At 32.5% G+C, this 27,503-nt stretch overlaps 1 protein-coding gene across 1 annotated transcript in view; it reads left to right on the top strand.

Moving 5' to 3' along the window:
• LOC105621495 (four and a half LIM domains protein 2-like) overlaps positions 1–27,503 on the top strand; it is a 93,785-nt gene that overhangs the window by 4,993 nt on the left and 61,289 nt on the right. Inside the window, exon 2 of the mRNA XM_012202962.1 lies at positions 4,364–4,449. Within this exon, the coding sequence (XP_012058352.1) occupies positions 4,364–4,449 (86 nt within the window). The remainder of the gene's footprint in view (positions 1–4,363; positions 4,450–27,503) is intronic.

Below are 27,503 nucleotides of genomic sequence, written 5' to 3'. Positions count from 1 at the left end.
CTCTAATCTTCATAATTATAACTGAGATGAGCAAAATGGCTCTCGTCAATTTTGAGATAATCGAGTCGATTATGTAATTCGATTTCGCATTTTGCATCTTGAAGCAAACCAAATTTTTCCAGCGGGAATTACTTATCAATTTGTCGTCGAGTCTGCCGTGGCACAGGTTTTCAACGCGCGAACTTTCGTAATCACCTTGTCTATTGGCCAACGCGTCATGCAAATGTCAGTGAACCGCCCACGAGCTGAATGGCCAGTATCGCGCGTAGGACACGTCGTTACGGATAACATCTCTCCTTAAACGGGTCGTCGCGTTAAAAATGCAGCCTTTGTCCGCGGGATAATCGAGTGATCGGTTCGTTAAGGGGGTAGGTATGAGTGGATCCGTTATGTTCTAATCAATCTTCCAAGATCTACAGAATGAATTTAAACGTTAATTATATTGGCCGAATGCGGAAACAATACATAATAATTTTGACGATATTTAATGCCGGTATTGAAAATGTTACACTAATCAAGGAATAATAAAAAAAAAACACAGTTTAACTCATTTTAAATAATTATAAGTGGAAATCGTTTAACGTTTAGTTTTTGGAAAAATATATTTAATTGGTATATAATTCTAAATGCGAATTAATATTTTGACGTTTTAACAGCGGTTATAATCCGTTAAAAAGCAATCGAGCGAAAGTGCGCAACCATCGAATTAAACCAGATTCGCCAAACTGCATTCTCGCTACAATTCTGCGTTACAGCAGCGCTGTTGATTTCGAGCGGCAAATGATTGGAATAATTCTTCACAATGCTTGCGGTATGTTAATTCTAAGTAATCTGTCTTCTTGAGCAACGCAGCCGCAATCAAAAGCATCGTTTAATCATTTCAAGAGCTACTTTTGCGCAAAAATTATAGATGGATGAAAGGTCCTTTAATGCTTAGAACGATAATTAATCAGAAACATATTAACGCAATAAAGTTGTAAATTCAATACTTTCGAATTTTTTAAACTGAAGTTACATTAATTTATTACTATGAATTAATTAAAAATAATCTTTATTAAATCTTCAGCAATCGTGATTTTTCATTTTATGCTTATTATATAGACATAAGAAAAGTTAGATATCGAAATATTTCTGCAGACTCGAAATAATTAACCTCTCGTTTCTCCTGTATTTTTTTGCGATCCGCCTTGACATCGTAAGGAAAACAGGCCCTTCACCGCACGGTGAGTCAGAACGAAAAATATGTTAATTAGATAGCAACGCTCAGCACGCTACGGGTATCGTTATTCGGTATTGCTATATATAGACAGCTAGAGACAGATCGGCGACTGCCGGCATATTTTCCAACGCGTGTCTACTCGATATTTGGCGATGAGACCAGCAACGAGAGAACCGAACGTGGGCAGACCGACCATATATGCCGGCCGGAAGGTTCTTGAACGCATCCAACGCGCTTCGGGCGCTTTCTTCCATCCAACACGGCGGTTTCTTCTTCTCCTCTCCCTTTGTAGACAAACCGGTGACTGTGGACCAAGACTTAGAAACCTCTTGTAGACCCGACTGGCGCAAACAGTTTCCAGACACTCAGCGGTTCCTTTAGTGCAGTGATTTATGATCTCAGAGATCAATATCAATTCTTTAACCATTCGTAGCAATCATATATTTTGTTAAAAGTTGCTTTTTTTTCTTATTTTCTTATTTTCTTCTTTTATATAAGGTAAATAGAAATATAAACTGTAATTATATTATTTCGCGACATAAAATTGCATAATGGTACACTGAGAAAAATTATTTGCGATATACCATATTTATTTTATTGAAATAAATTCTTATTTAAACATATACATGAGTGAAAAACGCCATATTCAGTCAAGGCGCAATTATTCGTGTCTAATAATATTTCTTATGAATGTATACAATTTCCAGTTCAAGCTAATCGTGTGCCAATTATTTATAGGTCTTGAAACATACCGAAGCTGGATTAGTAATATCACAAATCAAATTGAAGTAATTTAATGTTATTGCTGCAAATAAGCATCTTAAAAACTATAAATAATTTATTGAGAAAAATATTATCATATAGCCGAGTTTCCTTATTTAAATATGGCGTATTCCTGGCAAATAAACCATCTATTTTATTTTTTTACAATTAATGAGATATATATTTCATAGAAATTATTAATATTTCATAAATATATTTTGTCACAGTCAAATCTTTTATTATCAAATATCGAAAAAAACTTTACATATAACTTGTGAATATTTCAATTTTTTCCTCAATATTACGCTTCCTCGCTAGTCCTCAATAATTCCACTTCAAATAGCATGTCTGTAGATCAATATTTAGTATATAGTAAAGTATAGTTTCGAACGTAATGCAATTCTGAACGAAATAAAATAATCCAATTTTCGAGATTCGATTCGATAATACTGATCTCAATTGAAGAAAGAAAAAATCAAACTTGAAGAAAATCAAACTGAAAAGATTAAATTTAAATTTTGTTTTGCTCAGAATTGTATTATGTTTGAAATGATATCATCTTACCCTATTATTATTTTACATATTTCTTTAACCATTTGTAGCAACCACATTATTTCGTTAAAAGTTGCTTCTGATAAATTAAAAACTTAGTTGTAAATTATTATAATTAATATTTTTATGAATAAATAATATTTACGTTTTTAAAAATTTTTTTATATAATTAAATCAAAATCTGTCTCAACTTGATATCTAATGATCTCCAACATATTAAATGAGCGGGAGGAATAAACGCGCTGTCAAAAATACTTGAAATGTTTTTAAAAAACACGATGGCAGCTGGTGACTAATGCACGGTGAAACATCCATTATTTACGTTGCTCGAGCCTGAGCAATTTTAACTTCTAAGGCGTGCAAGGAAATCGACGTGTTATTAATGTTTCCTGAACGATAATACGAGGTGATAGTTGCACCAGAAGCGACCGATAAATTGGCTCGATGATAATATAATACACCTATTACATCCTGCTCGCTCGTCGATTTATCTAATGTGGAAACTGTTAATAAATGTACTTAAAGCTTCCTTCCTTAACTTGTAGACTCAGCAATATTTTACGTTCGACATTAAATTTCCGGATACCATTTATTTGGTTAGTACATCCTTGGCTTGAAATCTTTTAATTTTTATAGCGGTAACTCTTAAGTCTTATTTTTTAAATTAAAAAAGTAGAAACAAACGTTGAAAATTAAAAAGAAGAGAGAAGCAAAAGGCTGTGTACTATTATTTGTTAATCAGAAAGAGATATATAATTTTACTCGTATAATAAACTTTTTATTTTTAACGCAATCAGCCAGCTTAGTCGCAGTTAACGTTTGTTTCGTGTCACTGATTCGTGTCACTGATTCGCTGACGCATCAGCAATTATTAGTGACGTGCTCATTAGCGGTTCATCGTTCTCTTACGAATGAGATACACACTTTGTATAGTGACATAACAAGGCTCTCGCAATTAAAAACTTTTCTTAATTGCACGTGGCTCATCATTTGGTTTGGACCTTGTCCTCATTCGCACGTGTTAGCGAACATCATGCATGTACGAAACAACGTCGTACTTTCTCCGTGAATTTTTTCTTCGTCTCGAGGAAAAATTCGTGGATTAGAATTCCAAAGTGCTAACACGCTTCGCTTTTTGGAAAACTCAGTATACTTTTAATATTGATATTTTGTTATATTTAAATAGGATATTTTTATTCGTTTATCGAATTGTCATCAAGTCGCAGATTCATAAAACAACGCGTGCACAGTGTTTGTTTGACATTTACAATAATCAAGACCTTTCACTATTCTGCAATTAATCGATTTCATCGATCACGTCGATCGAGGACGTTTACATTTATTGGAATTTGGACATTTGCATTCAGACATTTTAGACAAATAATCTGTTGAATTAATTTGAATTTTAATTTGCTGATTGCTTTCGATATTTATCATTGATTTATAAATTTTTTAAAAGTATTTGTATGTTAATTATTGAATTTTAAAAAATTGTTTTTAAATTTTTAATTTCATGAAAAGAACTATATATTAAATTAATTTTTCAACTTTATTATTTAATGAAAATTAATGGTGATATTTCGGATATTTGGATCAAGCATAGCAACTCTTTATATTATTGTTGAATAGGCAAAATATAAATTTACGTGCTGCAAACTTAATTCATACAAAACAAAACAAATTATTAGAATTAAGAATTAAGATAATACTTATATTAATGTTTTAAAATATATTTATTTATTATATTACATTGATTTACTATATTATTAATTTATATACGTGTTTATCTATTTATTAATGATAATTTATTAAAATTTATTTACTTTTTAGGGCGTCCTCATTACGGACGTAGAAGAAGGACAACCATGTTTACAGTGTGGAGAAACATGTTCCGGATTCTCACCGCATATTTGGAGGTAAGTTTTTTATGTAACAAAATAAACATTGTGACGAAAGCAAAGCTCAAAAATATAACTGTGAACATAATGTCGGATTCAATAACGTCAATTGTGACATAAACATGAGTATCGCTTTTGATCTATTTGCAACTTTGAGATATAAAATCATCAAAATTATTTTCGCTATAATTGCAGAAAAAAAAGGTCTCTACGATGAAACCTTATTATCGTGTAAATAATGTTGTTATCCACAGACGCGGTGAATAAAGAGAACCAAAGTCAAATTGATGAGAATCCGATCACGTAATCAGGTTGTCGAATCATGCTGAAACTGTTAGGTTCCAATGACCGCACGACGTATCCATTACCCCGGCAGCGTAACCCCAGCAGCGGTGAAATTACCGCTCGGTAATTACCCTCCGTGACTTACGGCCCAACAATGCGGTAATAGCGAATTAATTGCCTGAGGCTTTGGGGAGCAGAGGCGGGGCCACCTTCCAGCATCTCTGCTGCAAAGAGAAAGGCGGCAGGCCCGCTGTGTCGTGTAGTGCATTTATGGTATGGAGATGGATTCACAGTTATATCCCGCCTAAGAGGATGAGTCGAAACACGGAAATCTTGGTCCGCGTCAATTATGATTGTAATAAAAAAATGATTTGAAAAAAAAACGAATTCCTAAAAATAACAGCACTGCTATTGTCACAATTTTAACTTGAAAGACACATCGATATTTTATTTCTATTTTATAATGAAGATTCATGACGAGATTGCCGATAGTATTATTGTAAGAATAGATTATTTTTACAGACATTTAAATTTTAATATTGTAAGGTAATTAATTATTTAAACATTGAACAATAATGCTTTTAATACTTAAAATAAATAATTCATCACTATTTTCTATTTTTATTAAATTGAATAAGTATAAGACTTAATATTAAAAGAAAACTGATTAATTCCTTAATTGATATTGAAAAATATGTGTATAATGTTAAATAGTTTTTCTTGATTTAAAAATGAAATTGCAATAAGCGTTATTTAATACATAAATTTAAAAAAAATATATTCTTATTTTAGAACTATATTTTTAGTTCTAGTCATTTATTTTATCTTAAGCATTTAGAAAAAATAAATTAAATGGAAGAAATGTTAAAGTTTAAATATATATATATATACATATATATATATATATATATTAATATTAATTATATTAATATATTAATATTAATTAAAAGTTTAAATCTTTTATAGATATTACTTATAAATATTAAATAATTATAGAAAATCATCACTTAAAATTTAATAAAAATTTAACGTTTATTGCTTCGCATATAAAAAATAACAAGTATAATAATAAAATATAATAATAATAATAATAATAATAATAATAATAATAGTAAAGTATAAAATAATAAAAAATAACAAAGTATAAAAAGTAAATTAATAATAAAATGCTTAATATTAGATGACACACAAATTGATGCTAAATTCATAATCATAAAAAATTCATCTTACATAACAAAAATAAGATTCAAAAAACAATCAGGGCTGTTTATCGCGGAAAACACTTGTTAACGTCATTCAAAGTGGAGAAAGGACGAATGTATCCGACAGGGGACGTAAAATTGATGATGAATCGGTGCCGCTGTATCCTCCACGCACCGTTTTGCACTCGTTGGAAGTTAGTCTCGTTAAGCAGGAAGAGAAACAACAGGTCTGAACATAAGCGAAGAACACGGGGCGCGATTACGCTCGAGATCGTAATACGGCGGGAAGCGTGTTGTAAAAATAAATCGTTGACATTTATGGGCGGTGTGATGCTTTCGGAGATGTCTCTCTCGCTCACGTCCCGGCTTCGAATGATTAATAACTGCTGATCTCGTTGACTTAGAATAAGCAACCATTGCACAATTTTCAATTTGTATAAGTCATTCATAATTATCTTTTTTGGTAGCCGCAACTACCATAATGTAAAGTATATTTCGAAGATTGCATTAAACATAGAATAGCACCTACATAAACAATTAATGAATATTACTTAGATAAATCAATTTTTTATTAAATATAATATTATTAAAAATATAAATAAAATATAATATTGTGCGTGCGCGCGCGCGTGTATGTGTGTGTGTGTGTGTGTGTGTGTGTGTGTGTGTGTGTGTGTGTTTTATGTATTCATGCCTTAAATATTAAGGTTTCAATTTTTTCGAATATTAGTTTTTATTTAAAACTTAGTTTTATTTAAAAAAATGTACTTTATATAAAAAGATAAAAGTAAAATAAAATAATGAAATTAGAATAAATAATTAATATCAAAACTATATATAATCATCATCATTGTTCCTAAAACAAGTAAGAGATTCTACTTCAACAGATTCCAATAACACGTAATAGAGTTACGCGCCGACAGGACTCTTCGCATGTATCTTCGACTGTCATTCAATGCGGGGCGTAAAACTGCGTGCGTAAAACTACGAGTGTCCTCTGGCAATGTGTTGCTCGTCCGTAAAATCGATTTGATTTACAATGACTGTATACTGATTCAAAATAAAGTTCCCTTGTGGCCAGTCGCCAGATCTAGCACGCGGCTCTGTCCCGGCTTTGTGAATTTGGACTATCGATGAACGGCGCGGCGCCTCCTCGAATACAACTGCATGTTGTATTTATAGATTTATAACGCCAGCTTTATCAAAGCCAGTCGAGAGTAAATGCAGTAGCAGCTAATTCCATGACTCTGTCGAGATATTATAGCTTAAATGCATTTACAGTATATTTGAATAGTATTCTACGTTACAGTAAGATTAGAAATCTATTGCTATTAAAACTTAAAAGTAATTTTAAAAAATCTTAATAAATTTATAATAGACATACAAAAATAATTAAAGTAATGAAACATGAAACTGTAACGTAAAAATTCTATTTACATGCTAACTTCAAATTTTTATAGTGTACGAATCTATTATTGTTACAAACATTGCAATTCTAATAATATATTAGCAATAAAATATTAAAAATACATAATTTTATTGGAAAGTTTCAATCGATTATTTTTGTTTAATCATTTTAGTCATGAACTGAATTTATTTTAAATGATTCTTTCAGAGTGAACCGAATGCTAATTTATACAACTCTTTCGCGTATCTATCTCTATTTTTGCTTTTCGTATCGCGTCAAAGGAACTTCAAGCCGAAAATTTTCAGCTCGGTTTATTTCGAACTTTTCGTGCGTGATTGTCGGACGCGACAGGCGGCTGACAGTGAACCGCGAAGCAACCGGTGTGATGTGTACTTTTTGAAAATTCGTAAATAATCATTCCTCAAAGTGATACATGCGTTACCGCTTATTTATAATACAACACGCATCTAAATTTATTTTTGATCTCGCTACATTACTCAGCGAACGGTGATCTTGGAATTGGGGGGGGGGGCTTCCACTATTAATAAAATGGTAGCTGATGTCTCCAGAAATGGAAAATCTCTATACTTTCGCGTACTTTCTTCATTTGTGAATTGTGTACGGCTAAGTATAGAATTATTCACTGACGTGAAATGCATGTGCTACGCATCTCGATTTGCTCAAACACCTAAGTATACTTATTAGGTATACACTTTTTCTGATCACTGCGTCAGCGAAATCAAATAGTAACCCGTGCAATTTTCCATTTATACATATATGCGTGATAATTCGTAAAGCTGCATAAAGACCGTGATTCTAATTTATATCATTATAAATTTCTCTTTTGCAAAATTTATACAATTTATACAAAATGTACTTAGTTCTCTTTCTGTTATTTAATTACTTATACCTTTGCATATTTTTGTTATTATCTTTTAAAATTTTATAGTAAAAATAACTATAAAAATGTGTTGTCCAATAAAAATAGAATGTTATAAACATAACATACATATATATATATATATATACATATATATATAATTTATTTAAAGTATAAATATTAATATATGTGCTGTACAGATTTATCATACCTTCTTAAGTAATTAGATTTAACAATCACGATGTATATATATATATATATATATGTGTGTGTTCGAACATCTAGATGCATCTATCTAAAACGCAGCTAACTTCAAGCGAAAAGGTATTATTGACCACGAGTGTGCAATTAGCGTGTACACACTGCTTGATACGTACACGCTGTCTCGCGCGTCCGTAAACACATGTGCCGTACTCGCGTGTTTCTCTTACACGCGCTCGCGCGCGAACAGCGGCGGGCCGTGAGTCATTCTCGAGCGGGCCACAGCTCGTTCGCGCCTGTAACGCGGCTCCTCTCGTCGATCTCAACGGCGCGACACGACGGCCCGCGCACGTGCTCCGGCAACGTTATATACGGTGGTGGCCAGTGCGGGGCCGATTGGCAGGCGCATCGGCACACGACCGCGTCCCGATTCCGCATACGTGCTGAACCGACGACACGCTCCTCTGGCACCTGTCGCCGTCGCGACGATTCGTGCGCCGCGCCGCCGGCGTTCCGATCGCGCTTGCTCCAAATTCCCACTTAATCGCGAACCCGTTCTCGGATCGACCGATTGGTGCTTCCGAAAAGTGCTATGACCGTTTTCGCGAACGCGAATGATATGTTTATGTGGACAACTTTGTTTTTAGTCTTAGTCAACTGAAATTGAACAGTTTTAGAAAGGTTAACAAGATTGTAGCAGTAGTTTTGTTGATCCTAAGCAATTTGAAGTAAACGATTTTATTAAAGTTTAAACTATTTAAAAGGTGATAAGATTGATAAAGTTTAATTATAACATCAAAAAGGAAGATTATGTATTTATAAGTGATTCGTAAGAAGTTTAAGTAATTCTCATTACGATTTGTGTGTGAGAAATATTTATTTTCTGTTTACTGTCTGAAAATTAATTAGTGACAACTTATGGGAGAACTATAACTTCTGAATGAAAGAAGGAATAGGGAGATCAGAGTGCGATAGTGTTGCCGCGTGTGCGGACTGTTTTCCGCGTAGAATGCAACAGGTGAGATCAGCTGACGATGCGATTATCGCTATCGTCTTACATTCGGTGTATTCCTAATCAGTCAAACGGCAAAAGTTGAGTACGCGAGTGTAATGATTGCGTTGGCAATGTATTATATCTATATACCGTTTGAAAATAGTTGAACCTCAGTATAATTAAATTAACAACGGCTGCCTGATTTTCTCATTTAAAATCTGTAAACTTTACGTTACACATTTTAATATTAAAACATTCTTTTAAGAATGGCAGAGCATACACGGGAAGATATAAATATTAAAAAATAAATATGTAAAAATATAATAGTAATTAAAAAATAGTTTGAGTATTATAATGTGTAATCAATCATGGTTTATGTTGATAGTCAATTATATATCAACACTTGACTATATGTTGTTTTTTGAGTAAAATAATTTCTTATGTCTGATTTTAGAATTTACTGATATGATGTTATTTGTAAGAATTAGATACTCATATTTTTATTAATTTTTGCGATTACGTTAATATATTTATATATTTTATTAATATATTTATAAATTCATGACACAGTATAACGCTTCAAAATTATTTTTCTTAGAATTTATGTAATCAATCAAAGAAAAAAAATCTTATCATTTATTTACATTTTTTTTTGAGAAGTTTCCTGGTTATTTTTTGATTAATTTTATTGATAGTATTTGATTTTACACTTAATACAATTTATAAAAGCCAAGAGGATTGTTAAGAATTCAAAAAGAAAAGATAATGTCACGTTGACGAAATTATCTGAGAAGACTGACTCTCTTACTCTCTTTATCTCCGCTTGAATTCTTTCGCGCGTATGCTCACATGTCGCTGTAACAAGCTTCGCAAGCAATCTTTGAATCCGCTATTATCTACGTTAACTCAACCGCGTACCGTTAAGATCCATTTGCTCGCATGCCTGCTCCGGGAAAAAGAGCAGATTTAATACGCTTTTTATGAGCTTTTATACATTCATGAATTGAAATGGCTTGAGTGATTTAACAACTGTTTTCGCTAATTATTTTCAAAATTATTTCCATCCAATTTTTATTCCATATTAATTCATTAATTTTTTATTTTATACATAAACTTGGCAATATGTTCTATAAGAAAAATCTTTTTATTGCATAAATTTATAATATTTTTTGTTTATAGATAAACTTTCAAAATTCTTCATTTTTTGCATAAATAATATTTCGGCGTTGATCATTGAACATTTCATAAAGTTGCTCACGTATATCTTGAAATTTATTATAGTTATTTTTTGTAAATACAGCATATATATTTTTTGAAAGTATCTCAATTAAAAATTTAGTGTTTTGAAAATCTGTCTCATGCGAATGTAAAATTCTTTAACAGAATTTCAAATACGTAATAATTGATTGAATAAAAAATTAGTACTTTAAAATCAATCAACGTCTCTCAACGTTGTGTTTGTCTTTTTTCTAATAATTATTTATTTTATTTTATTTGAATTCCAGTTATTTCTGCGTGCAGTTATTTCATATTAATCTTTTCGATATTTATCTTTACCAGACAGGTATAACTATTTCAGGTCTTTAAACTTAGTTATGGTAAGATCGCATTCTGTGATATCGAGTCTCTCAGAAACTAATTAAACGGTTCTTTCTATGACGATCTTGCTTTAGACGAGGCGGAAATGATATCGATCTAACGGGGATTCGATACGGATCGATGGTCCGCTGACCTAAAATTTTAGTAATTCGCAATGCACCTTTTTGTTCTCACATCACAATTCGTTATTAATATTAAGAAAGAGAGAGAGAGTCAAAAGTCGTTTACTTTTTTAATATAATTCTGACATTTATGGGTATTGCTCTCTGTCAAGAATGTATCGATTTCATTTCTCGGATGCATAATTTCTGAAAATTTTTATAAGTGATAAAATTAAATTTTCAAATTAATACACTTGTAATATTATCAGACAAAAATTTTATTAATTTTATTTTGGATTGGATAATAACAAGATAATCTTTGAAACTGCTTTTGCCATTTATGGCTATTTTTCCTTTTTTTAAATTTCGCGAACTTTTGACTTTTGAGAAACAACACGTTTAGACGACATGGTTGACTTTGCCTTTATTAACGTTGTATACAAATAGAATCGAGAATTGAAGACGAGATTGTATATGTATATATTCAAATTATCAAAACGAGCGGTGAGATGCAGAAAATGCACCGAGACGATTCTTTGTGGTTCTGTACGATTTAAGGCGAGAGAGAGCATCTCGTTCGGTACGCATGTGCGCTTGTTGTACTCTCTCGACCTGATGCTATTCTTAAATCCGGCCACCTATCGCGTTTTTAAACGCACTAAACGCTGATTTATGATACCCCACCTCCGAAGTCACGATAAAAGACTATTCTTGGTCTTGGACCAGTAACGACGTCCCTACACTCTTCGTTGGAGAGCTTACAGTTAAATGCCGCGAAAGGCCGATCTGCGTTCTCTACAGCGATCTATCTTGCATGCACCTAACGAGTACGACTTAAAGCTATAACAGTGTATTACTTGTGTAGCATGAAATACCTAAGAATATATTAGAATCATTTCGAGTACTCTTTAAAATCTTTGGATTGCAATGGAATCTAATTCTAAAGAGTGACGATTGAGCCAATATTGAAAAAGAGTGGCTTAATTGTCCACTTTGAAGAATGAGATTTCATTTTTTAGAGTTAGAATCCACTCTAAAGATTTTAGAAAATATGATATACAATATTCTACAACAATAGAAGGTATATCTCGTAGCGTTAGATATTGTTATTATTTTATAGAAAATTACGTTAAAAGGAACGTGTAAAGAGAAGAATTTATTAATCTTAGTGCTATTATAGTTAGTTTTATTTATAATTGAAAATTTCTATTGTCAACATATACTAATTATTCTTAACGATTTTTCTTGTTATTTTCTGGATTTTTCGCGAGTTTACGGATTTGTTATGCGTTTGTCTCGAGAAATGGTGCTCGTGTAAGTATAATTTGCACAGCAGAATTATTGTGCGGCGATCACACGCAGGTGTGTTATGCGATGCGTGTGGGTCTTGGATATGTTCACCCACGCGACATGCAGTGAGATCACCTTTATACTTTAACTCCGTAGTCACGATCGCGCCGAACTGTCGTATTGTCGAGCGAAAAATAATGCCTTTGTGAAATAAGCCCGCAGGACTTACGAAAATGTTTCTGTACTCGCATACCCTGACGTCATACTCTTTTATTGTCGTGCGAGTAGTTCTTGAAATGTTTTACTGTCGTAGAATATCTATAGAGTTGGATTAAAGGACTAATTATATGAAAAATTGAGTCCTGGTGAAATTAGAATTAGTTTTCACGTAATTATAACGTTATAACATAATTTATATTGAGCTTATATTATATGGTATAGCTTATAATATAATAAATAAAAGATGTATAGACGCAATTCTCAATAATGGATAGTTTTTGAACTATGATATATAAAGTGTAAAACTTGAATTTATGGAGTACTTTTAACACACTACTCAAAAACTATTCATTATTGAGCCTTGTGTAACATTTTTTATTCATCATGTTATAAGCTATATTATTATTATACATACATTATACATATATGATACATATATTATTATTATACATAAAATATGAAAAACTGATCACTGGAATTCAATTTTTCAATTAGCGAAGTACTATGACATATTTCTTTCAGTCAACAAAAATTTTATTTTGCTGCAAAAAACATTGATATTAATTTTTATTTTACATGAGAAATATTTAATTTCCTTTATAAAATGAAATTATTATTTAATATTGTTAACAAATAATAATTAATATTAGCAGATAGTTTTTTTAAATTTATAATCAAATAATCATTAAACACAGATAGTATACAAATACTTTAAGACGTGTAAAAATGTTATTTTAAAAGTTATTAACGCATAATGACGCGATTAAAATTCTCTATTTACATTCAACATGATTTCTTCTCGAAGGAGAATCTCATTATTAACGATCGTGATACTCATATTATTTCTAATGACGCACATTTCCATCAGGAATGTCGAGAGTGAGTTTCAAGAGTAGAAATTATGTGCAACAGCGGACACGATGTTGTTACGTGTGAATGTGTCATATTGACAAATTACTTCGGCTTAATGTCGGATATTTCAGATTTGTTCGCACGTGCACCGTCTTCGTGCGGGACGTTTTAATTTGCGGACGTGAAGGAACGTGCCATGTCACGAATCTTCAAAAAGGATAAAACCTTAAAGATATTGGATCCCATAATTTTCTTTTTTTCTTTCGGAAATGATATAAAAGCAAGAACATCAGAATTAGATCGTTCTTTGAGACACGATTCAAAAACGAAGCAGTTTTTTCCAATCTGTGTATCACAAAAAGTCTCCAAGTGTGCCGCGGAAATTTTAAAGAAGGTAAAAAAACAAAACAAAATTTTGAATTAAATCATTTAAAAACGGGAACAAAAAATGTTTCAAAAATTGTGAAATTTATCTAAATTATGTTTACTCTTATTTTATAATTTCAAAACAATATCATCATTACAATAAAATAATTTTAAAATGATAAAATAAGAAATGAAAATTTCATTTTACTTTTTATATTTTTGAATGTCGTATTAGCGACTGATCTATGCTCAACATTGAAGTGTATACACCTAATGATATATCTCGAAAAATTTAGCTCGTTATTTAATGTGCTGTGAATTGAACAAATTCGTAAAACGTTCAAGGATGTGTCGCGATGATAGTGCTAGTTTCAAGATGGAATGAGACAATTAAAAATGCGACGTCATTGGATTAATCTGGGCGTGGCTGATCATAATTTCACAGGCCGGTTTCTTGGCCCAATTGTAATTTGAGAACTTCAGGGAAAGGGCAGGCAGCGACATTTCTGGTAAATATCGTGCTTCCCGTATTACTTTACTCGCGTCATGGCCACCATTGCGAAAAGAGAGGATTAAGTCGTTTAGAATATGAGGCCATAACGCATTCGCTAAACAAACCGAAACTCGAAAGAATATTCCAAGGATCGCACGGTATTTTCGCGCCGATATTCCTCTTTCATCTCCTTCAACGGTTCATGTGCGCGCAAAGACATTGAAAGAACATATCCCTTACTCTTTCCGTACTCGTTTATCGAAATAAATAACGCGTACAATCTTCGCACGCGAAGAATAGCATAAAGAAACACATTCGGCGAAGTTTAGAATTCGACAGAAAGCCGAGAGAGAATCGATTCAAACAAGTTCCAAGAAATTTATGAGAATATTGTAAATCGCGGATAAGTATTTTTGATTTCATTTTATCCACTGTTATTTTTCTACTAATTTTATTCCAGTTTTATTTAATATATCATTACTATCACAGTTCCAATCTCATGCCATGGCGAATAGACGTTCTTTAAGGAATTACTTTAAAGAACTACGATCAAGTGAAATCATGATCTACGACATGCTGGTATAATTAATGTCGAAGGTATCGCTTATCATCTTCAAATGGAAAAATTGGCGAATATTGCATTATAGCACGAACGAATAAGACTCCGATACGTTTATCAACCGTTTGATGATATAATCAACCACTCCGGGAAGAACTATTTCTGGAGATCACGGCACGACGCGCCTACCCATTTATTGCGTCTAATGCTCGGCGTTAATAGCCCCGTCACGAATTCCGTGGGCACCCGCGCGTCGTGTAATAGAGACATAATCGACTTAACTTTACGCTCGGTTCGCTCGGCTCACTCGCTCGATCGCCTCTTACTATCACGATCCATAATAATCGCTGCGGATCTTTGATCTCCGCGCGCGATTATATTTATGATTTTCCTCATGACCGTTTCTGCCTGCGGAATTGCATCGTATCGAATTTAGTTTGCGGCACTGCGTGTAAAATAATCTCGCTGCATGGTAACTTAGATGCGAAATAAATAGGATAATTCTTTACTTTCGAACGATGTCCGATGGATGGATGGATATTGGACGCGAATTCAGGCAACAGCGACAGTGACTTGGCAACGATTTCGTGTCATTCCAAGCAGAACCGAACTCTGAAGAAAAAGTCTGCAAATGCTTTTTCTAGAGAATATGGAGATATATACATGAATAAAAATTAAATAAATAAGAGTATAATATTATATATATATATATATATATATATATATAAAAAAAAAATTACAGCTGGAAAATTAAAATTTAAACTTTTCGTTAATTTTTAGAATATAATATATTTGATTGCGGTTTTGAAAATCACATAGAGAAGCTCTTCAAAAGCCTAATTGCTTGTGAGAAATGCATTTTCTTTGCGTTCATTCACGCGACTATTTATTTATGATGGCATCTATACAAACATTCGGATAAAAAAAGAAGTTAAAAACAAGCTTCTTTATGAGAAACTAGAAATATACATATGTTAAATCTGAAAATATAATTTTGTTGGATTATTAAAATATATGGGGTGTAATTAAAATATATTGGATTATTAAAATATATTTTTATAAGACAGTATAGATCTGAAAATAATTTTGTTGGGTCATTTTATCTTTAATACTTAGTGAATAACAAGGATAAAATGATATATCATGCGCACCATGCGTGAAACGGAACTCACCTGTAGGGCTCAAACTGATCCAACAAAATTATTTTCAGATCTGTCTTATAAGAATAATTAGTAGAAATCTAAAATATGATCAAAAAAATTTGAGCGTCCTACATAATTATTTTGAAGGTTCAACAAAATTATTTTCTATCGATCTATAATTAAATAATAAATCTATAGTTAGTTTAAATAAATTTTTAGATATTTCAGCAAAACAGTTCCTTCCATAGTAAACTCTCTCTTTTTGTAGATTAACTTTAATAAAAAAATTTCACAACATCAAAATATGTTACGCGGTCGTAAAATTAATTACACATTATTACGCCTTTGGCATAATGAAACGAGAATCTATTGAACTCACCGGTCGCACGATTATTTCGAAGCCTCTCTTCGTTACTCTTTGATGCAAAGTGCGCCGTAGCGCATTATATACTTCAACGTGTATCCGGCGCATAGACACGCGACACGCTGTGTATGCATACATGTTCGTCTGCATGCGAAGTGCACACGCATAATTACGTCGTCGTCGTTGCCCATCGCTTCGTTGCCGTCACATGAGAATGCAATGCGTGGGTGAACTCAAGCACGAAGGAGTTTAAAATTCTCCGCGAAAAGCATGTCGTCTTCAGTTTACATGAAGCCCGCCATGTGTCCTTCGCTTAAGCAGAAGAATATCGTGAACATTCATTGAAAGTAGCTTCCTCTTTATGAAGCAATGGCTACATTCAGCAGGAAAAGCAGCTTTGCACGCAACTGTTGTAAAACTTTTTGCAAAACTTTTTAATACGATTGGTACATTTAGTATTACAAATAGCATACAACAAATGTATAACTAATCACATTAAAGAACATAACATTTTCAAAGCTGTTTTTTCTGCTAAATATTATTTTGTTATTTTTACGACTCGTCATATTATTTATTTTGACTTCTGGCAAACGTGAAGATGAAGAAGCGCTTTATGTATTTAAGCGGTTACATTTAAATCATAAGAAAACGTTTCACCGACATCTTTATCTGATATCTTTGTCGGAACAGTTTTGATTCAATCTGATGTAACCGTGCACATGCCGCATTACGTATATGGAACACGCACAAATAATTTGTAACGCGAACGAGCGTCGGAAGCGCTGAAGTAAATGCACCGTATAAATTTCACGGATGTCACGATGCTACAATAGGCGGAGCGAAAATTAAGAGTGACGGAAGAATACGATTAAATCAACCTTGATGATGCTCAGTGGGGTGACCGTGACGTGGCATGATTGAAAAGACTTGTACGTCGCTATCAGAATGAACACTCTAACGCACCAGATCACAATCTTTGTTGTTTTGATTTATTCAAGTATACTTTAATTTTAACGTATTCTGACGACCTTTGACGCTTACTGTACTTTTTCACTTATGCTGGAATATTCTATCTTCAAATCTTTCCTAGCGTACGATAATATGTTATTGTACTTTTGATTCTACGTATCCTGAATTTTAGACTTCAACAGTCTTACCAAGAAAATTCTTAAATGTAATGTTCACATTATCACGTCACTATGTAATTTTTTTACATACATAATTTTAAATTATCAATAAAAAATATGAGGTAAATAAAGCATTTGGTTTAACTAACTAATTAATAAGGATTTTATAAAAAGCAGATATATGAAGGCATATGTTTAAGATTCGATGAAGGGTTTAAAATTATCGAATAACTGATGTTAGGTAACATCCATGACAGACATCGATAAATTCTTCTTATTATATAAATTGAAAGGCAGATAGACGCAAGCGTGGGCGTCCATTCATTCGCGACAGACATAGCGCGTATATGTATGTTGTCACGGAAATTTGTAATGCGCAATCCATGCACGAGCCATGGCAGGAAATACGTCGCTTTGTCGGCTGGCACTTCATTGCGAATTTCTTCTGCTATCTCTTGCAATCGATTTTACATTTTAATCTCCGAATTCCAATATATTTGGTTTCACAGTTAAAAACACTTTCTATACATATTCTATTATTTTTATTATTGTTTAAATTATATATGTATAACTATAAATATGTAACTAGATGAGAGTTATGAACTTTGAATTATATAACTATATGAGAGCATCAATTTTTTACTAATATTAATGTTATCGTATAAGTATAATTTATATTTATACACAACTTGACAGAAAATTATTACTTCACCAAATAATATCAGATAAAAAGAATATATTCTTAAGAATATATTCTCAGGATCAAATATTTTCTTTGTTATTTTTAACAATTCTTAAAAACCTTTTTGAGTTGTGATAATTTTTTATGACTTTTTATACAGTTAAATTAGTATTTTTTATGATTGATAGAGTAATATTTATTTAAATCATTCATGACAATGAACAACTATGAAATCACGTTTCTTTGTTGAATCACTATTGAAGTAAGAACAGCGATACAAATTATTCCTTTATCTGTTCCTTTTCCTTCTTTTGACGATTTGACAACATAAATAAATAATTCGGTATCAAATCATTGGAAGAATTTATGAAGTGACTAAGAGCATCATTCAATCGATGAAATAGAGGAACACGTATACGCTTATATGTCGAAACAACAAGGTAACTGAACAAATCGATAAATCATCAATGTGAAAGTCAACTATCGATGCGATCAGCTGGCATTGATAACGTGAGCATGGCGGCGAATCGTCATCGCATGTTTCGCGTCTCTTCTCAGTGCGTACGATCGCGTCTCCTCTTCCGGACGTGTACGTGCTTGCGTGCATACATGCGTACATTACTCTCTTCTGTCATTATTTCCTCTCTCTTTCGATCGTGCGCCACCGCTAAATTTAGAGTATGATCGACCAGTTGTCCGCGCTATCGGGACAAACAGCTTGACGATAAAAGTTATTGAACGGACATTTGAGAGTAGGCTGCAAGTCGGCGAGAGAGAACGTGGATAATTGTGGCGAATCCTTGTTGGGCGATGCCTCTTTGCGTCCATAAATCGTGAATAAAGATGTTTTCGGTTAGAATGGTTTCATTTTTGTTTATTTCGGCCCGGCGATCATAAACGGATTCATTGTGTCGTTTTAATTGATTGATCGATTGACTGCGACTTGCAATTTGGTCAGTGAATTCTTTCACGATTCTCGTCACGTTTCTCCACGTGGTCGCCACGTGCAGATCACTCAATTGCTGCACCCAGGGCTAAATGAGAGAACTCGTGGCACGCGAGCGACATTCTCAAGAGCAAGATGCATCAGGAGGATGAAATTTGTCACGATCTGCGGTGAGTTTTATTTGCAAATAAGAAAAGTATCGGAATTTGTAAACTTTAATGCGACCGTTAATTGAATTATTAAAATATTAGTTGAAAAGTGAGGTATATATTAGAATGATGATTTTAAGAGAAATGCTTTTACATTCAAAAGATTTACAGCTGAGCAGATGTATCTGATAGATTTGAGACATTCCGGATCTAGATGGTTTGCATGAACTATTTAGAAGGTCTGCTTATTTTCGTATTTTCGTCGAATATATTTCGCAAATATTGCCTGAAGGTGATTTAGAAAGCATTTTCGTAGCGGTTATTCTCGGACGCTTGATTTCTGCACGTGTCATTACGCACATTCAGATGCAGAAGAATTTATATGCATCTGTCAGCAGTTTGCTTTAAAACCTCTTCACAAGTAATATATGTACAGTTGTATTGTGTTATTATATTGCAACCATATTGTAACACAGAGTAGCATTTTACTTTAATAGATATTTATCGTCACTTAGTATACACTGAGAAAAATTTCTTTAAAAGTCGAACGAACCAAAAAATTGTAATCATATAATTAAAAATATCTCAAGTAGAATATTATAAGACAGTCAATCAGAAAATTCTGATTTGTCTATTTTCAATCAGAATTTCAATTAATATAATCAGAGTTTCTTTTCCAGTGTAATACTATGAAACTTTATTCTAAATACGATACATATAAAAAACTAAAGAAAAAAAGGTTTTATAACAACATAAAAAATTATAAATAAATGTTAAATATTATACTTATGTGCAATTAATACTTATTTATCCTATTTAATGATGGAAATAAATGATGGAAATGTTTATCTCTATTCTAATGGAAAAGACAAATAGCCTTTTTGATTCCTTCTTGGCTGCCTTAGATGAACGCTATCATTTAATTTTTGAAAAACGTCAAAAACTCGTGATTAGCTTCTTTATGACTGTCACGTATACATTGGGCATCACGTTCGAACTCGCACGACTCTTGGCATCGCGCCACGCTCGTGATCGAGCACCCGTCTTTATGATCTGAGTAAATAAATGCATCTTGCTTGTTGTGACAAGCGCACGTCATTGTCCGAAACTGCACTACGCGCAATTCTTCTAAACTCAGCGGAGACACGGATAATATTTTCTGTTGCTACGCAGCGATTTCGTCGATGTGATGACACATCCGGCATAAATATTCTCTAATCCTATTCCATATTATACAAATCCACACGTGATGTGTATATAATTATTTTATAATTATTAAATATATTTTATAATTATTAAATATAATTTAATAATTATATACAAATTTCGAATATTATTATTTTTTTCTCTGAAGCTTCTCTCTTGTGAACTTTAAGCACTAAGTTTATAAGATCTAGTGCATAAAACGACTAAACCCCTGCGGAGAACAACAACCGAGTTAATAAATGCTGCGAGTAAATCGTCTTAAGTTATTACTCCGAGACGAAAAGAGATTCGTACTAAACGTCCTCCTGTACAGTAAAACGCGATAAGTCAGTTAGCAGTCTCGCTATTAAGGATTCTCGGTCTGGGAAACCTGCTAGCGAGATTATCATATCATATAGCACTTCATAATGTATTTCATGCATTTCGTGAAACGCTAAGTAGCTGAGATGATTTTTATTATAAATAGAAGGATAAAATTTTTGATTGATTAAACTGCTTAAGAAATGGCGTTAATGCTGATAAAGATGATGATATTTATCAAATTATTAATGTTAATCGTATCTTTTTATGTACATTGCGAATTTTTGAAAAAAGACAGAAAAAAGAGAAAATAGTTTGATGAGAAAAATAAACGTAAGTGTTATTATTAGGAAGATGTGACATTTGACAAATTAATATGTAATAATTATTATATAAAAATGAAATTTTATTATATAAAAATATATGAAATAAACATATTAAGATATAAACAAGAAGAAATCTGTTATCCGTGTATTTTGATGTTAAAATCGTCTTAATATATTGAAAAAATTATAATTTTATTACTAATTAATTTAATTCTCCTCTTTCAATAAAAAGTGAGGTCTCAAGTTAAATCTGTATTGCCAAAATAATGTTATAATAATGTTATAATAATGTTAATTTTATCCAAAAATAAAAGATAATGATTACTTGTGATATATATTTAATACATTGCTCGTTATATATAATGTGTACAGCATATAATCAAGCAATAAATGAAATTTCTGCAGGAAAGTTATTGCGTTTGAAATCCACGAGGAATAAAATCCTGTTGTTTAGAAATTTCACGGGGCACCTAGCGCACGCGAATGACTCGTTTCTGTACTGAGAAACGTAATATCTCCGCCTAGATGACGAGCGTCCGTGTGTGTTGCGTGCATCTCATTGTGAGATACACTTTGCGCCAATCACTGGTGAGTTAAATAATATACATGCGAGTGTAATCTCGCGCGCGGCAGGAAGATCAGCATAATGATAAAGGGCTGTAAAACGACGCGTGAGATATTAGTCGAGTGGGCTCTTGTTTATAATATTTGCTTTACGATTAACGCCGTCGACTGCCTGATTGTCGCTTCGGTCGAGGATTTTCGAGATAACGAGGTCATTCCTTCGCGATAATCCTTATCGACTGGGATGCCACTGACTGGAACCCCAGCGTCCCCAGCCGCTAGCAGTCGTATTCAGTGCTGAAGCGAACGCAACGCAATCGTCATTCGTGTATTGTATTTCGTGTCGTATTAATTCCCTCGTGAGTGCCACGAAGTCCGTTGTCCATCAAACCAATCTACAAGCTCGAATTAATCCATGCGCGAAGTACGTTTGAATTCATTGCTATGATAAGTGTATGTTTGTATGTGACGGAAATCGTATCCCAAGCAAACATAACAGGTCATAATGTCATTTTGACAAGTTAAAGTAAATTGTGACTAACCGAAAAGTAATTTTTAATAGGTAATCGTTTTGAAGCCATTTTAATAATTTTATATTTCTGCTTGAGATACTTTCAAGTAAGACATCCTTTTATCAGTAGTCTCATTCTTAAGAATATATTATACATACTTTTTTAACAAAATAAAAAGATTAAGAAAAAATTATAGATTTTTCTACATTGTATTTGAAAGTAATATAAAACTTTGGCGGTTTAGAACTTGGATTATAAATTATTTCAATAATAAATAAATATGATTTTAAGAAATGATTAAGTTAAAATAATAAAATTTCTATTTAAACTAAAAATTGCATTGTTAAATATTAAATATTGGCCTAATTGAACTGTTTCATATAACGTTCATTTTTTATACGGAAATATAATTTCCAATTCCAGTCACTTTTTGCAGACTATACATCCTTAATTTCCTCAATTTTAATAAAAATCACATCGATATTTATTTTGAAAATAAAAGAAAAATAAATTATAAAAACTTATATTAAAATCCGACTTAGATTGGAGCGATTATCTTGTTTCAAAAGGAATAAACGAAAATTGATAGATTAAGAAATATGATGAAAGATTAAGAAAATAGATTCTAGAAGGAACACGTTATTTTCATTAATCAATTTATCCGACACTTCGCGCATCGTCATTAAATTCTCATAAACGTGGCCATAAGCGTGCATAACATTATAGGCGCATCAGAGATAACGATGACGAGCCTTCGCGATGTGAGCGATTTACGTCATATTTCGCTCGTAAACGTTTTTGTAGGCGATAAATAATTCGAAATTACTATTTCAATAAAAATTTGAGATCACAGTGATCATATCTCATAAAATTTCGCGGATATTTTTACGGAAATAATGTTTTTAATAGGAAATACCTTGACGAGATACATAAATTTGTTTTTGTCGCGTGTGATGTACTACATTCCTGCATCTTGATAATAATTATCAGAAAACTAATCAATGAGCGCTCAGTGCACTAAAAAAAGAAGTGTTTAAGATATTAAAATGTTTTATTCTTGTCTCTATTTTTTAAACACTTAAAGACATTTTAGTTTAAACTTTTTCAATAGACAAAACACTACATGTTTGGATTTAAAACGCATAGTATTTTAAATCCAAACACATAGTGTTTTGTCTATTGAACAAGTTTGAAACTAAAACATCTTGTGTTTAAAACACATGGAGACAAGAATAAAACACATTACTTTTTACAATGTGAATATATCTTTAATATGATTGGTTTTTTAATCCTTCGCTGAATTTGAATATACCTATACTCTAAAAAATATCAGTGTGGATTTAACATCTCGTGTCTGTATAATTCTTTTAAAAAATCGTATTATTATTAACATCAACGTGATGTGAATTTATTCTTGGTATCTTTATATCAACCTTTATATCAACATCATAATATGGATTTTAAATCCATGTTAAATCTACATTATATAGTTATTATGATATTAATATTAATATCAACACAAATTGAAATGAAAATTATACAAATATAACATGATGTTAAATTTACACCGATATTTTTTAGAGTGTAGGAAAATCATATTAAAGAAATTGAATGTTGGCTGATCAGTTTTCTTGAACGCAGTTAAGCATCTCAGGATGTTACCAATTGCAAAGTCCGACTCAATGCCGGGTAAGAAAATTTTCTTTCTTTGTTCGCTTAAAAGAAGGTACCCTAGCTTTAGCAAAGTGGTACAATCGGTGCAGTATATACAGTGAGTTCGCTTGAAACTGCGATTCATTTCGATGCGCGCGCCGCAGAAACATGCAAATAAAGATAAATGCAGACGTGGTTAATGTGGCCGTAATGTGAAACAGTCGCGAACGTATCGGGATCCACGAATAATCTGTGGGATGATTTATGATCTATATAACGAACGCGCAAATTGGTCGAGAACTCTGTCAGGTTCTTACAACTCTTTTCTTTTATCGTATTTTCGATGTGTGTGTGTGTGTGTGTGTGTGTGTGTGTGTGTGTGTGTGTGTGTGTGTGTGTGTGTGTGTGTGTGTGTGTGTGTGTGTGTGTGTGTGTGTGTGTGTTTTTAAATATATCGCTCCATTGTTTCAAAAGTATTAAAAAAAACACGATTTCATTATCATGAATGCGTTAAGTAAATATTTTTATTTGAAAAACTTTTATTTGAAAAACAGTATTGATAAGATAATTATATTTTGTATTTTATGTTTCGAAATACATGAAAATATTTTGTATTTTGTATTTTAAATACTAATATTGAGATATAATCAACCTTATTATTTGAATTACAAAATACAAAAAGCTTTCAATCTTTCAATTTTAAGTACAAAATACGCTTGTATTGCAAATAGTGTGTTTTAAATAAAAGTATTTCAAATACATGCCCAGCCGTGGATAAAAATGATACAATATAATCATTACATCCTTAATGTTCGTTATATTAGATAAACATGAAATGATTACTGTGTTACATTATAGTATCGTTTGTTGTAAAGCTCTCGAAATCGTTACAAAAAAATCGCTGAAAAAAAGAGTGATTTTTAAGAGTTGTGAAACGAAAATAATAAAAATAACATTTGATCATGTTAATCTATTCTTTTTGATGTTACTTGATTATTTGATTAAATAATTTTTTTAAATTGAGAAAAATAATTTTTCCCCTTTTCGAAAAGATTTAACTTTTTGAGTTGTGCCACTTTAGAAGTATGAAAGCGATATAAAGCATAAAGAAAATATAAAAATTGAGACGATACGTTTGCCCATTCACTCGACGTGTCTAGTGACGCACGGAGCACGATTGACCGCTTGCTGCAATCGAGAAGCAGCGCGGAAGATAGTGACATAAAGACGGACGAACGCTATCCAGGACAATAGTCGTAATGAAAACCAACGTCCGAAGGTCGCCGCCGTGCCTTCTTCTGCGACCAGACCGTGTCGCTTTGCCTCGCCTCGCAGGGAACGAGCCAGTCGAAACTTGTGCGTGGATGAGCGTGGAAGACGATTTAACATAATCGGTAGAACTCACAAATGTGCGATCGGAAAAAAAAGATTCTGCATCGAGATAAGAAACGTATTTTCGCACTATTTCAACGCGACTGTCAAGATCGTTTCGCAATCAGTATCAGATAAAAAAAAAGATTAATTTATTGCACGTAAAACAGCGTCGATATAACCAAATGCAAAAATCTGAATGTGTTATTCGCTACGAAGTAATTTAAAAATTACAAAGTCGAATATTACAACACGGTGCTGGTTCGATTAAAAGCTGTGCGGCTTGAAATAAAAATATTGCGGGTGAGGCAGAATTGTAACGATGCAACGATGGTTATGTTACACAGAGCGTGAACCACTATCACTATCATGTCTTTCCTTCTTAATTAAATGCACGATGATACACCGGCTAATTAAATGCACACCTAGCGGAATTGCGTCATATGATTTCCTTAACGATAGTGTACAATAATAACCAGAGTCCGGATCTCTCGTGTCGTTTTCCCCACTCCAAGCGGCGCGCGCCGCGAAAAGCAGTGCCGTCTACATCGCTAAGAGGAAAGAAGTATATTCTTTGTTAGAATTGTAATTCAAAAACTGGTTGAAGTAGAGATAATTGAGCTCCTAGAAAGCGGCAAAGGACTACCAACAATCCAAACAGTTAATGAAAAACTTCAAACCAATGAGAACAAAAGAGCTGATGACAATGAGAGAGACAAACTGATGTTGGGCATTGGCCTTCTCACGGGACGTATGAGTATACATTAGTTTCTCAGAATATACATTACCTATATAATCTTGGACTCGCAGCAAAACTGCTGGCTAGGCAGTAGAGAGAAGAGTGAGGACAGTTTGCATATTTTGTACCGCTGTTCTTTGCTCTTCTGTAAAAAATATAGATCCTGAGGTTACATCCCACCCTATAATATAACACGTGTGTTATATTGTTGAGCAGGAAATTACAACTAACGTGTACGTTACATGTAATTTGATACTGGGATGTTTGTTGAGCTTGAGGATCTAGGGTGCGATCCACTTCAGCTGTAAAGCATTCTTTTAGCTTTGAAGCATTCTTTGAATGGTCAATTCGTAAAATTCTTTCTTCTGATTGGTCAACGAATTATTTGCAGTGGATTACACCCCTAGAAAAAAAAAGAGTAAGCAGTCTTATTATCCTAGTGCGTCGTATAGGACTAGGATTGATTGCTTAATCTTCAAATTAATCTCGTAGACAAACAGGAAGTAATAAGGGAATTTTTAAATCTAAGTAAGTTACATTGGGGATTGTTTTAGTCTCACCTGCTCAGCTTACTATTAGACCTGTAACAATGAGTCATTGTTACAAATCTAACAAATAATATTTTTTTTTTCTATGCGATGTGTTAAATTCCTTTTGATAAGTTAGACCACTACTCAGCGCGGCGTAGACAGCATTGCTCCTCGTGTTCCGCTTGGAGTGGGAAAAACGGCACCGAGATTCAGACTCTGATAATAATGTCTGATAATAATGTCTGTCATTGTATTATAGTGAAAAATGAAAAAATATTTCAAGAAATTTATTGCATTGTTTAAAATCTTCTCAGAATTCTCAATTAATAACGCCAGTTTTTCTCTCTTTCCTTTCTTATATCTTATATCTTATTTATTAATTCCGACGTTAATTGACATATAAACTCATAGATCATAAAATCTTTACAGACGCAACGAGCCATAATGTATGAATAAAAAAAACATTTTCAGTATTTCTACAGATTTCATCGATTTATATTTTTTTGCTATTTACAATTAAGAAAAACGTGACTTATTGTTGTGTCAAATTATTATAATATGAAAATATTGGAAACGTAGTTGCATATGATTAATCAACGTTGTTAAATAATGCAAAAATGTGTATATTTTTTTTCTCGACGCATGACCAACTAGATCGTGTTAATGCCGTAATGACGTAAAACATTTACATATGTTTGGTTCTTATTACGTCAACTTCTAATCGATCCGTACTAAAAGTAATATAATAACATTAATGTTGTAATTTCCTAATAACATTATAATGTTGTAACATTGGTATGTTGCTGAAATATTCCAAAATGTTTCTTGCTTACTGAGTTCACTCAACAATATAAATATAATATAATATATAGTGTTACATTACTGAGTGTGCGAAATTATAATATTAATGTTACACACACACACACACACACACACACACACACACACACACACACACACACACACACACACACACACACACATATTATTATATATATATTAGTTTAGTTTA

Source organism: Atta cephalotes (assembly GCF_000143395.1).
Source record: "Atta cephalotes unplaced genomic scaffold scaffold00034, whole genome shotgun sequence".
NCBI lineage: Eukaryota > Metazoa > Arthropoda > Insecta > Hymenoptera > Formicidae > Atta > Atta cephalotes.
Note: the sequence above shows the minus strand (reverse complement) of the source record. Positions and strands in the feature narration are given on the sequence as shown.